At 46.3% G+C, this 12,629-nt stretch overlaps 1 protein-coding gene across 1 annotated transcript in view; it reads right to left on the bottom strand.

Annotated features, from left to right (window-relative positions):
• The window catches only part of LOC134756861 (putative neuroblastoma breakpoint family member 8), a 49,639-nt gene that overhangs the window by 22,989 nt on the left and 14,021 nt on the right, over positions 1–12,629 (bottom strand). The window contains exons 5-14 of the mRNA XM_063696344.1: positions 11,476–11,685; positions 9,588–9,693; positions 8,544–8,758; positions 7,432–7,492; positions 6,757–6,968; positions 5,181–5,390; positions 3,293–3,398; positions 2,249–2,463; positions 1,135–1,207; positions 465–670 (exon numbers count right to left, since the gene is read on the bottom strand). Of these exons, the coding sequence (XP_063552414.1) occupies positions 465–670; positions 1,135–1,207; positions 2,249–2,463; positions 3,293–3,398; positions 5,181–5,390; positions 6,757–6,968; positions 7,432–7,492; positions 8,544–8,758; positions 9,588–9,693; positions 11,476–11,685 (1,614 nt within the window). The remainder of the gene's footprint in view (positions 1–464; positions 671–1,134; positions 1,208–2,248; positions 2,464–3,292; positions 3,399–5,180; positions 5,391–6,756; positions 6,969–7,431; positions 7,493–8,543; positions 8,759–9,587; positions 9,694–11,475; positions 11,686–12,629) is intronic.

Raw genomic sequence — 12,629 nt, 5'->3', positions numbered from 1 at the left:
GGGTGATTGTGCAGCTAAGCAAGCTGACTTAAAGGAGATCCAGATGAAAGCTGAGAGCAGTGAAGCCTGGGGAACAATATTTCCAAATACAAAGGCAAGGCTGCCAGCTTCCTTAAACAGGCATAGAAACTCCATGGACATTGTTCAGGTACAGATGACTTAATCACAGATGACAAGAGATACTGAATCGAAGCTAGGAGGCCTGACAGATACTGCCTGTGCACCTCCTGCACTCAGGTGACTATGAGATTGTCACACTTGCCTGGGGTTGAGTAACTTGATACTGGGGACTGGCAGACAAAGGCATGACATTAGCTGAGAAGGACAAAAAAACTCCCTGATATCTGTTTAGAAACCCATCATAGTTTTTTATTCAAATGAATTTGTGTTTATAGAGCCTGTCTTCAGAGTTTATCTTCCTCAGCCTAGACAGAGGTATGAGACACAAGGAAAACAGAGGCTACCTGGAATAATGTGTACAGCATCCTCCCATTCAACATGAGAGGATGAGCCAACGAGAGTTGAGTCGACTTTGTCTTCCTCAAATGTGATTTTGGTTTTCCTATGTGGCTGGTTGGAGTCATAAGGGCCATGGCTATTTGAACAAGTGATGGCACATTCCTCCAGTGAGTCCTCAGGGACTTCCTTTTCTTCAGCCTTCTGCATCTCCCTGATGAGCCAGGTGGGACAGAGATGACAGAAGATTAAACACAGAGGGATTGAACCCCAGGGAGTCCTAGCTGGTTTTGACAGGTGGCATTAAGAGAGTGGTCCCAGAAAGCAAAATAGAGGTTCCCATTAAGAGGGAACACGCAATCCTCTTCTCTGTGCAACAGAGCACGGCTGCCATGGGAACCAGAGAGGAAGAGAGCAGCTGGTGTTCATTGCACTGGACAGATAGGAGCTGAGGAGGATGAAGACTCAGCTATCCCTGTACGGTGCAGACATGACACTCGGCACACATAGAGAAACATGACAGCTGCCGCACCCTGTGTCTAAGCTGGGTTATATTTCACATACTGTGGCCAAGCGAATGCGGGTTTTTGGCCCATCATAGATGCCAGAGAGGGTGTGCCTCCTAGATATTCCTCATATGTTACCATCCATTAATTGTTCCTGAGTATTCAGTGTTACCTGGGGGCAGACGATTTCTGCACTTTCTCAGCCACCTCAACTTGAACATCTTCATCGTCATCGTTGGCATTTTCTGTAAATACAGAAGTGTTCATTCAGATATTTCCCACTTCACAGTCTGCAAGCACAGTCAGCCCAATGTGCAACAGAGACATGAACATCTAGGCATGGGTCACCGTTCAACTGAAAACTCTCATGTTTTATCTTTAACAGAATGCCCTGGCATGGTTTCCTGATCCATCAGGCAATGCATTTCAGATCTGGAGGGCCACCATCAAGATGTGGCCAAATATTGAAAAGACCTTTTGCTTCCCATATCACTGGAGGTTTGTGCAGCCTCTCTCTGGACATTGGCAGCTGTCTCCCCAATCCTGCCAGATCTGATTCCCAGGCACAGGCTTGGTGTCCTGTCACAGTTTGCATTTCAAACCTCATTCTTTCCCTTAGAAGCAGACAAACTTGTTCCACAGTCCTCTATGCATCAGAAGATTTCAAGCCTCCAAGTGGCTTCTGCTGTGTTATTCAGGGACATTCTATCCATGGGGAGTGCTCCAGTCTGAAGCACTTCCTACCACAAAACGCCCCCACATAAAGTGCCTTCTCCAACATCACACGGCGAGGGGCTTCATCTCATTTTGGAAAGCAGTTGTAAGTGTTCCCACATTTGAATGCTTCAGACCCTTGCAAGAGACAATTTGTCTGCCACGGAGAGAGAGAAACTCAGGAAGGACAAGTCATTCACTCTCTGACAGTTACTAAGAACATTGCCGAAAAGACAGCCTGGGAACCTTCATTCTTAGCCCAGAGCTCTTTTCACTCTAACAAGCCTGCTCCCATCGCAGCCTCCTTCCTGTCCTTTAAAACCAGACACATGCTGCCTCTTACTCCAAAGACCACCTTCCATCAAGGAAGGAGGGACACTTGCAATACTGTGACCTCCAAACCCATGGGTTTCCCATCTCCGTTCTTACCCAAGAAGTCCTGGTCATGTCATGGCCACATAAGCTTAGTGGAAAAAAACACCACTGATACAACTGTCATTGTGAAAGTATGGAGGTCTGGAGTCTCTCATAAGCCTGGGGTTTTGGGTCATCAGGGCCTATGGCCACCTTACCTGGGCTGAGCTTTTGGACAAGTTGCTGTGCCAGTCTACACCCCTCAGCCAGCTGTTCTTGGAGGTCCTGCCCCTGGGACTTGTCCGGCTCATCCGGAGTGAGGAGGGCCTGGAGATGCTCATTCAATGAGCGGGAGGCATCTCTCCCTTCCCGTAACTTCTCCTTTAACTGGGTCAGCTCTCGTTCCTGAGAGTGAACCAGGACTTTATATTGCCTAAGGTGAGACGGTAGAGAAAATTTAAGAGTAGAAAGGGTTGAGTGATCCGTTCAAATATTGCAACAGAGACTTCTGAGACAATGTCCTCAAGGAGACCTTCAAGCAGAAGGTCAGCACATGTTGAAAGGAATGTCTGTGGCCAAGAGAAAGAATAGAAAATGGTTTACAGGCTTCCTCTGTATCAGAGAGGGCTCCTGCAAGATCCTCGATTCATTCATCTTTCCCTTCTGTAAACAAAAGTAGGTGTCTTCCTAATTCCGTTTCAAAAAGACATCCTTTCAGTTCCTCACTCTGGCCATGGACATTTCCATGTGAAAATACACATGGTGCATCTTGCGGCCACTAGATACAAAGCCATGTACAGAAATGAGGCCAGATGCGGATGGGGCGAATTGAAAAGACGAAAGAAGAAGAGAATGACAGGGTCGAGAAGGCAACATTGATTGAGTGAAAGAATGAGAAGCCGCAGTCAGTCAGGAGGTGATTCTCACTAAGGGTAAGTGGGGTGGTGATGGCACACCATTTTGAGTATACTGAATGCTGCTGTGTGGTTCACACTCCTTTGGTTAATTCTGTGTTATGTAAATTTCACATCAACAATTACTTGTTTGAAAAAGAGAAAACAAGGCTCTGAGAAACAACTGCAACCCATACATTTTTATTGTACTTCTTCTCTGCTTGATAAATACTTGTGTGTTGCGAGCCTGCCACGGCAATTCCTGCCCTTCCCCTGGCCCAGCTTCGTTCTTACTTCTCCCCACCGAGCTGTTGTACTTCAGAGATTTACACACCTGCCCCCCTGCCTGCCCCCATGGGGTCCCCTCACCTGAGCTCCTCAGCTTGCTTGAGCTGCTCCGCAAGCTTCTCCTCCTTGAACTGTCGTCGCTCATTCCTCAGCATAGATTTTATGAGGTCTTCGCACTCTTCATATTCTGAGAAAAGACAGACACGCCTGCCTCAGTGGAAGGCTGGACATGCTGCTGTGGTCATTGCCTACAGGGCAGGAGCCATCCCAAGGACAAAACTCTCCCCAGTACCAGGGTCTAGACAGGGATTTCCACATCTTTACTCTTCAGTCTCCTGACTTTCTGGCATCTGATCCTCCAAAATTTAGAGATGAAGGAAGAGAACCTCAAGGGCACATCAAGGAAGTTGACAAGATGATTCAACCACAACGAAGTGGAGTCAGAATTCACAGTCCCTGAGGTCTGACTCTGAATGCGGGGCCACTTTCCCAAGCCTTGCAGCCTCTCCTCTAAAACACTGCACTGGGGCATGAGTAGTGATTTCTTGTACAGTCGGGAAGGCCCCTAGGACTATGGGACTGATGGTTTCCCTTTTACTGGGAATTTCAAGGACAAGTATGCGAAAGATTTTTAAAATCTTTGATTTTTAAATCATATCTTCAGTTATGATTTTAAGAATCATATCTGAAGCATAAAGTGTGACACATAACACCATAAGGCCATGAAGGAAATATGCCCAAATGCTAATAAAGTGTGTGTTAATTTAGAAACAGCAGAATGAAGAACTAATAGATAGTGTTTACTCTGTGCCAATAAATGTTCTAGGAGATTGACAAGAAATAGCTCATGTAATTCACTGCAGCAATTTACAGAGGTAGGTATTATTGTAGTACCCTCTGAACAGGTGAGGAAACTGAGGGACAGACAAGACAAGCAACTTGGATGGAGCCCAGGAGACAGGCCCACGGTCCCTGCTCTGTACACTGCACTGCTATCTCCACACATTCTCGGGTGCGATCTTTCTTCCTCTTTAGCAACAAGACTCTGTGCCCCAGGAAGCAGGACTTCACTCTCACCAAGCTACTCTCTGCTTTTTATTCTTATTTTTATTTATCATTATTATTATTATTATTATTATTATTATTACCAGTCTTGCCCTGTCGCCCAGGCTGGAGTGCAATGGCAAAATCTTGGCTCACTGCAACCTCAGCCTCCTGGGTTCAAAGGATTCTCCTGCCTCAGCCTCCTGAGCAGGGGTGATTACGGTCACCTGCCACCACGCCCATCTACTTTTTGTATTTTTAGTGGAGATGGGGTTTCTCCATGTTGCCCAGGCTGGTCTCAAACTCCTGACCTCATGATCTGCCCGCCTCAGCCTCCCAAAGTGCTGGGATTACAGGAGTGAGCCACCATGCACGGCCCCTACTCCCTGCTCTTGATGCTGTCACTTATAGACAGCACAGGTTCTATTAGGAGTAGACTCCTCTTGAAGCCCCTCAGAGCAGGTACTGGCTACTATCACCAAGTTTCCCTCAGAGTCACTAGAACAGAGCTTTGCCTGTTGGGCCTCAACAGAAACTTGAACTGAATAAAAGTTCACTAGTCTCAGACATTTAGAACAACAGACTAGATGTTATTTGTCTGCAGGATCTTATATGGTACAGAGAGGATTCTTGAAAACACGATTGAGCCTCTTGGAGAAAACAGGTCATTCTGTGCCTGTGTCAGAAATCAATAAATGGCAGTTTAACTCTAGTCCCATCCCCACCTGATTGCAAACATGGAAAGTTGCTAAATACTTTGGTACCTCTGTCTTCCAACTTTGACAAAATGTTAAAATACCCATTTCTGTTTTCCTAGAAGTACAGGAAGGATGAAATTATTTTTGATGGAGAGAGCATTTAGTGTCTCAGAGAGAAGACAGGACATCATTCATCACTTTCGAGATGGTGAGCCTATAGATCTTACTGTATTTCTTCTGTCCGTTGGCCAGGAAGCCGGCCAGTTGAGTTACAAAACATTTCTCTTGGAGGCTTCTGAACTGCTGTTTCTTCTCTGCCAGCTGGGGGCGCAATTTCTCCTTGATTTCTAGAATGTTCATCTCTGCCTTCTCGCTGGACAAAGGGCCGGCTGATACCACCATGCTGACGTTTGTGGCAGAAGAGGTGGGGCCAGGGACTGGGGAGAAGAAAGGCAAACACATGAAGGGTTAAAAACTGGTGAAATCAAATAGGCTTAATCAGGACTGAGGGATGTCACTGGCAGCCTTGTCTACTTATTTGAAGATGTTGTTTCCCTGGTTTCACTCTTGTCATCTCCAGTCTTGATCTCCTTTAAGTCAACTTGTCTTAGCTATGCAGTCACCTTGAAACCAAGACATAAACACTTCTACACTTTTCTTGCTTATACGTTTCTATAAAGCAAGGCTTGGCCCTGAGATTTTTACCCCATGAGTGGCCAATGTTTCTGTGTAGCACAAAAGATTTCATTTTGCTTTTTTAATTTTTTTCTTTTTTTGTTTTTTTGTTTTTTGTTTGAGACGGAGTCTCACTCTGTCACGCAGGCTGCAGTGCAGAGGCACAATCTCAGCTCACTGCCACCTCTGCCTCCCGGGTTCAAGCGATTCTCATCCCTCAGCCTGCCAAGCATCTGGGATTACAAGCGCCAAGTAACATGCCAGCTAATTTTTGTATTTTTAGTACAGATGGGGTTTCGCCATCTTGGACAGGCTGGTTTCGAACTCCTGACCTCAGGTGTTCCGCCTACCTCAGCCTCCCAAAGTGCTGGGATTAAGATGTGAGCCAGCGCCCCTGGTCAGAGACTTACTTTTTTTTTTTTTTTTTTTTTTTGAGATGGAGTCTCGCTCTGTCTCCCAGGCTGGAGTGCAGTGGCACAATCTCGGCTCACTGCAAGCTCCGGTTCCTGGGTTCATGCCATTCTCCTGCCTCAGCCTCCCGAGTAGCTGGGACTACAGGCGCCCACCACCGCGCCCAGCTAATTTTTTTTTTTTTTTTTTTTGTATTTTTAGTAAAGACGGGGTTTCACCGTGTTAGCCAGGATGGTCTCGATCTGACCTCGTGATCCACCCGCCCTGGCCTCCCAAAGTGCTGGGATTACATGTGTGAGCCACCGCGCCAGGCCGAGACTTCTTATTAATAGCTAAGACAAGCCAATGAAAAGGAGAGAGAGTCTAGCCTGAGAGGAGTGAACGAGGGTGGGAGGATCGTCTCAGCCGATCCTCCCACCTAAGTCTCCTGAGCAGTTGGGACTATAGGCATGCAGCACCATGCCTGCCTAATTTTTTGTATTCTTTGTAAAGATGGGTTTCACCATATTGTCCAGGCTGGTCTTCAACTCCTGAACTCAAGTCATCCTCCCACTTGGGCCTTCCAAAGTGCTGTGATTATATGTGTGAGTCACAGCACCTAGCTCCATCCTAGTTTCTGACTAAAACAATAACAATATGTGTATATACAGCCTGTCCTCAGAATTGATCTTCCATAGCCTAGACAGAGGTATGAGACACAAGGAAAATAGAGGCTACCTGGGAGAATGTTTAGAGCATCCTGACATTCATCATGAGAGGATTCTCTGTCTACAACCAGAGTTGAGTTGACTTCGTCTTCCTCAAATGTGATTTTGATGTTCTTGTGAGGCTGGTTGGAGTCACAAGGGCCGTGGCTATTTGAACAAGTGATGGCACATTCCTCCAGTGAGTCCTCAGGGACTTTGCTCTCTTCAGCCTTCTGCACCTCCCTGATGAGCCAGGTGGGACAGAGATGACAGAAGATTAAACACAGAGGGATTGGACCCCAGGGAGTCCTAGCTGGTTTTGACAGGCGGCATTAAGAGAGTGGTCCCAGAAAGCAAAATGGAGGTTCCCTTAAAGAGGGAACAGGCAATCCTCTTCTCTCTGCAACAGAGCATGGCTGCCATGGGAGCCAGAGAGGAAGAGAGCAGCTGGTGTTCAGTGCACTGGACAGATAGGAGCTGAGGAGGATGAAGACTCAGCTATCCCTGTATGGTACAGACATGACACTTGGCACACATAGAGAAACACGACAGCTGCCGCACCCTGTGTCTAAGCTGGGTTCAATTTCACATACTGTGGCCAAGGGGATGCGGGCTTTTGGCCCACCATAGATGCCAGAGAGGGTGTGCCTCCTAGACATTTTCATATGTTACCGCCCATTACTTGCTCCTGAGTATTCAGTGTTACCTGCGGGGAGATGATTTCTGCACTTTCTCAGCCTCCTCAACTTGAACATCTTCGTCATTTTCTATAAATACAAAATGTTCGTTCAGATATTTCCCACTTCACATTCCGCAAGCACAGTCAGCCCAACGTGCACAGAGACATGAACATCTACGTATGGTTCAGCATTGTACTGAAAACTCTCATGTTTTATCTTTCACAAAATGCCCTGGCATGGTTTCCTGATCCATCGGGCAATGCATTTCTGATGTGGAGGGCCACCATCAAGATGTGGCCAAATACTGAAAAGACCTTTTGCTTCCCATATCACTGGAGGCTTGTGCAGCCTCTCTCTGGACTTTGGCAGCTGTCTCCCCCATCCTGCCACAGATCTGATTCCCAGGAACAGGCTTGGTGTCCTGTCACAGTTCGCATTTCAAACCTCATTCTTTCTCTTAGGAGAGGACAAACTTGTCCCACAGTCCTCTATGCGTCATGAGACTGCACAGGCCCTCCATGTGGCTTCTGCTGTGTTATTCAGGGACATTCTATCCATGGGGAGTGCTCCAATCTGAAGCACTTCCTACCACCAAATGCCCCCACATCAAGTGCCTTCTCCAACACCACATGGAGAGGGGCTTCATCTCATTTTGAAAAGCATTCGTAAGTGTTCCCACATTTGGATGCTTCAGACCCTTGCAAGAGACAATTTGTCTGCCTTTGCAGATGGAGAGAGAGAAACTCTGGAAAGATAAATCACTCACTCACCGACACTTACTAAGAACATTGCCAAAAAGACAGCCTGGGAACCTTCATTCTTAGCCCAGAGCTCTTTTCACTCTAACAAGCGCCCTCCCATCACAGCCTCCTTCCTGTCCTTTAAAACTAGATAGATGCTGCCTCTTGCTCCAAAGACCACCTTCCATCAAGGAAGGAGGGACACTTGCAATACTGTGACCTCCAAACCCATGGGTTTCCCATCTCCGTTCTTACCCAGGAAGTCCTGGTCATGTCATGGCCACATAAGCTTAGTGGAAAAAAACACCACTGATACAACTGTCATTGTGAAAGTATGGAGGTCTGGAGTCTCTCAGAAGCCTGGGGTTTTGGGTCATCAGGGCCTATGGCCACCTTACCTGGGCTGAGCTTTTGGACAAGTTGCTGTGCCAGTCTACACCCCTCAGCCAGCTGTTCTTGGAGGTCCTGCCCCTGGGACTTGTCCGGCTCATCCGGAGTGAGGAGGGCCTGGAGATGCTCATTCAATGAGCGGGAGGCATCTCTCCCTTCCCGTAACTTCTCCTTTAACTGGGTCAGCTCTCGTTCCTGAGAGTGAACCAGGACTTTATATTGCCTAAGGTGAGACGGTAGAGAAAATTTAAGAGTAGAAAGGGTTGAGTGATCCGTTCAAATATTGCAACAGAGACTTCTGAGACAATGTCCTCAAGGAGACCTTCAAGCAGAAGGTCAGCACATGTTGAAAGGAATGTCTGTGGCCAAGAGAAAGAATAGAAAATGGTTTACAGGCTTCCTCTGTATCAGAGAGGGCTCCTGCAAGATCCTCGATTCATTCATCCTTCCCTTCTGTAAACAAAAGTAGGTGTCTTCCTAATTCCATTTCAAAAAGACATCCTTTCAGTTCCTCACTCTGGCCATGGACATTTCCATGTGAAAATACACATGGTGCATCTTGCGGCCACTAGATACAAAGCCATGTACAGAAATGAGGCCAGATGCGGATGGGGCGAATTGAAAAGATGAAAGAAGAAGAGAATGACAGGGTCGAGAAGGCAACATTGATTGAGTGAAAGAATGAGAAGCCGCAGTCAGTCAGGAGGTGATTCTCACTAAGGGTAAGTGGGGTGGTGATGGCACACCATTTTGAGTATACTGAATGCTGCTGTGTGGTTCACACTCCTTTGGTTAATTTTGTGTTATGTAAATTTCACATCAACAATTACTTGTTTGAAAAAGAGAAAACAAGGCTCTGAGAAACAACTGCAACCCATACATTTTTATTGTACTTCTTCTCTGCTTGATAAATACTTGTGTGTTGCGAGCCTGCCATGGCAATTCCTGCCCTTCCCCTGGCCCAGCTTCGTTCTTACTTCTCCCCACCGAGCTGTTGTACTTCAGAGATTTACACACCTGCCCCCCTGCCTGCCCCCATGGGGTCCCCTCACCTGAGCTCCTCAGCTTGCTTGAGCTGCTCCGCAAGCTTCTCCTCCTTGAACTGTCGTCGCTCATTCCTCAGCATAGATTTTATGAGGTCTTCGCACTCTTCATATTCTGAGAAAAGACAGACACGCCTGCCTCAGTGGAAGGCTGGACATGCTGCTGTGGTCATTGCCTACAGGGCAGCAGCCATCCCAAGGACAAAACTCTCCCCAGTACCAGGGTCTAGACAGGGATTTCCACATCTTTACTCTTCAGTCTCCTGACTTTCTGGCATCTGATCCTCCAAAATTTAGAGATGAAGGAAGAGAACCTCAAGGGCACATCAAGGAAGTTGACAAGATGATTCAACCACAACGAAGTGGAGTCAGAATTCACAGTCCCTGAGGTCTGACTCTGAATGCGGGGCCACTTTCCCAAGCCTTGCAGCCTCTCCTCTAAAACACTGCACTGGGGCATGAGTAGTGATTTCTTGTACAGTCGGGAAGGCCCCTAGGACTATGGGACTGATGGTTTCCCTTTTACTGGGAATTTCAAGGACAAGTATGCGAAAGATTTTTAAAATCTTTGATTTTTAAATCATATCTTCAGTTATGATTTTAAGAATCATATCTGAAGCATAAAGTGTGACACATAACACCATAAGGCCATGAAGGAAATATGCCCAAATGTTAATAAAGTGTGTGTTAATTTAGAAACAGCAGAATGAAGAACTAATAGATAGTGTTTACTCTGTGCCAATAAATGTTCTAGGAGATTGACAAGAAATAGCTCATGTAATTCACTGCAGCAATTTACAGAGGTAGGTATTATTGTAGTACCCTCTGAACAGGTGAGGAAACTGAGGGACAGACAAGACAAGCAACTTGGATGGAGCCCAGGAGACAGGCCCACGGTCCCTGCTCTGTACACTGCACTGCTATCTCCACACATTCTCGGGTGCGATCTTTCTTCCTCTTTAGCAACAAGACTCTGTGCCCCAGGAAGCAGGACTTCACTCTCACCAAGCTACTCTCTGCTTTTTATTCTTATTTTTATTTATCATTATTATTATTATTATTATTATTATTATTACCAGTCTTGCCCTGTCGCCCAGGCTGGAGTGCAATGGCAAAATCTTGGCTCACTGCAACCTCAGCCTCCTGGGTTCAAAGGATTCTCCTGCCTCAGCCTCCTAAGCAGGGGTGATTACGGTCACCTGCCACCACGCCCATCTACTTTTTGTATTTTTAGTGGAGATGGGGTTTCTCCATGTTGCCCAGGCTGGTCTCAAACTCCTGACCTCATGATCTGCCCGCCTCAGCCTCCCAAAGTGCTGGGATTACAGGAGTGAGCCACCATGCACGGCCCCTACTCCCTGCTCTTGATGCTGTCACTTATAGACAGCACAGGTTCTATTAGGAGTAGACTCCTCTTGAAGCCCCTCAGAGCAGGTACTGGCTACTATCACCAAGTTTCCCTCAGAGTCACTAGAACAGAGCTTTGCCTGTTGGGCCTCAACAGAAACTTGAACTGAATAAAAGTTCACTAGTCTCAGACATTTAGAACAACAGACTAGATGTTATTTGTCTGCAGGATCTTATATGGTACAGAGAGGATTCTTGAAAACACGATTGAGCCTCTTGGAGAAAACAGGTCATTCTGTGCCTGTGTCAGAAATCAATAAATGGCAGTTTAACTCTAGTCCCACCCCCACCTGATTGCAAACATGGAAAGTTGCTAAATACTTTGGTACCTCTGTCTTCCAACTTTGACAAAATGTTAAAATACCCATTTCTGTTTTCCTAGAAGTACAGGAAGGATGAAATTATTTTTGATGGAGAGAGCATTTAGTGTCTCAGAGAGAAGACAGGACATCATTCATCACTTTCGTGATGGTGAGCCTATAGATCTTACTGTATTTCTTCTGTCCGTTGGCCAGGAAGCTGGCCAGTTGAGTTACAAAACATTTCTCTTGGAGGCTTCTGAACTGCTGTTTCTTCTCTGCCAGCTGGGGGCGCAATTTCTCCTTGATTTCTAGAATGTTCATCTCTGCCTTCTCGCTGGACAAAGGGCCGGCTGATACCACCATGCTGACGTTTGTGGCAGAAGAGGTGGGGCCAGGGACTGGGGAGAAGAAAGGCAAACACATGATGGGTTAAAAACTGGTGAAATCAAATAGGTTTAATCACGACTGAGGGATGTCAGTAACTGAAATTCTTAACTTACTGTTGTGAAAAATGTGATCACTCCCCACAGCACTTTAGGATCCTTCACCGCAAAAACAAGGTTTGAGGTGCCTGAACTCAGAGCTGAAAGCACTGCCAGTAGCTCAGACTCTGATAAGAGTGAGTTAGAATGTGGCCAGCGTGCCAGGTAACCGTCTGCGGTTGCCATAACAGAATTAGAAGGTGGGGTTGTCATGGAATCTTAGGAGCCCTGCATTGCAATTGCCCAGGCTTTGCTGAAACACAGGCACCCTAGTCTCACCTGAGGGTCACCACCAATGGGGATCATTCCTTCAGCATTCACTCTCAGTATTCGTGTACCCTTGTGACAATGCCACAGACCCGTGTCTTTCCCAATACATCTAAGCATATTCCTCACTGTTTTTCTCTTGTCTGTACAACATCATCAAGGCAGAAACAGTTTCCCAACAGGTTATATTTTCTTAATGGTAGTCATGAAGTCACCCCACCTGCTCTCAGTTAAAACAGAGCTTAAGGCTTTTCCACAGCTGTAAGATATCAAACTTTTAGCCTGCCCTGATATCCTCCGGGTCTTCTGCAGTTTTTTCTGTATCCACTAGAAAGTGAATGAATAATTCATTTTTTTAAAATGTTTTCTTTCCTGTCTCAGTATTCTTGCTGCTGCATCCCATTGTTAGACTGATTTCTTCTTTCTTACTGGGGCACCTTCTTGGGTTTTCATTACATTCTAGACCAGTTTGACATCCCTACGTCCAAAGCTCTTCCTCTATGTGGGTTGATTTGTTTTTTAATGTCACTGAGCACTACATTTTATACTTGTCACTTATAGATGTCATTCTAGTGCCACAAGACCTCTTTTCA

The sequence above is a fragment of the Gorilla gorilla genome, chromosome 1 (assembly GCF_029281585.2).
Source record: "Gorilla gorilla gorilla isolate KB3781 chromosome 1, NHGRI_mGorGor1-v2.1_pri, whole genome shotgun sequence".
In the NCBI taxonomy this organism is placed as follows: Eukaryota; Metazoa; Chordata; class Mammalia; order Primates; family Hominidae; genus Gorilla; species Gorilla gorilla.
Note: the sequence above shows the minus strand (reverse complement) of the source record. Positions and strands in the feature narration are given on the sequence as shown.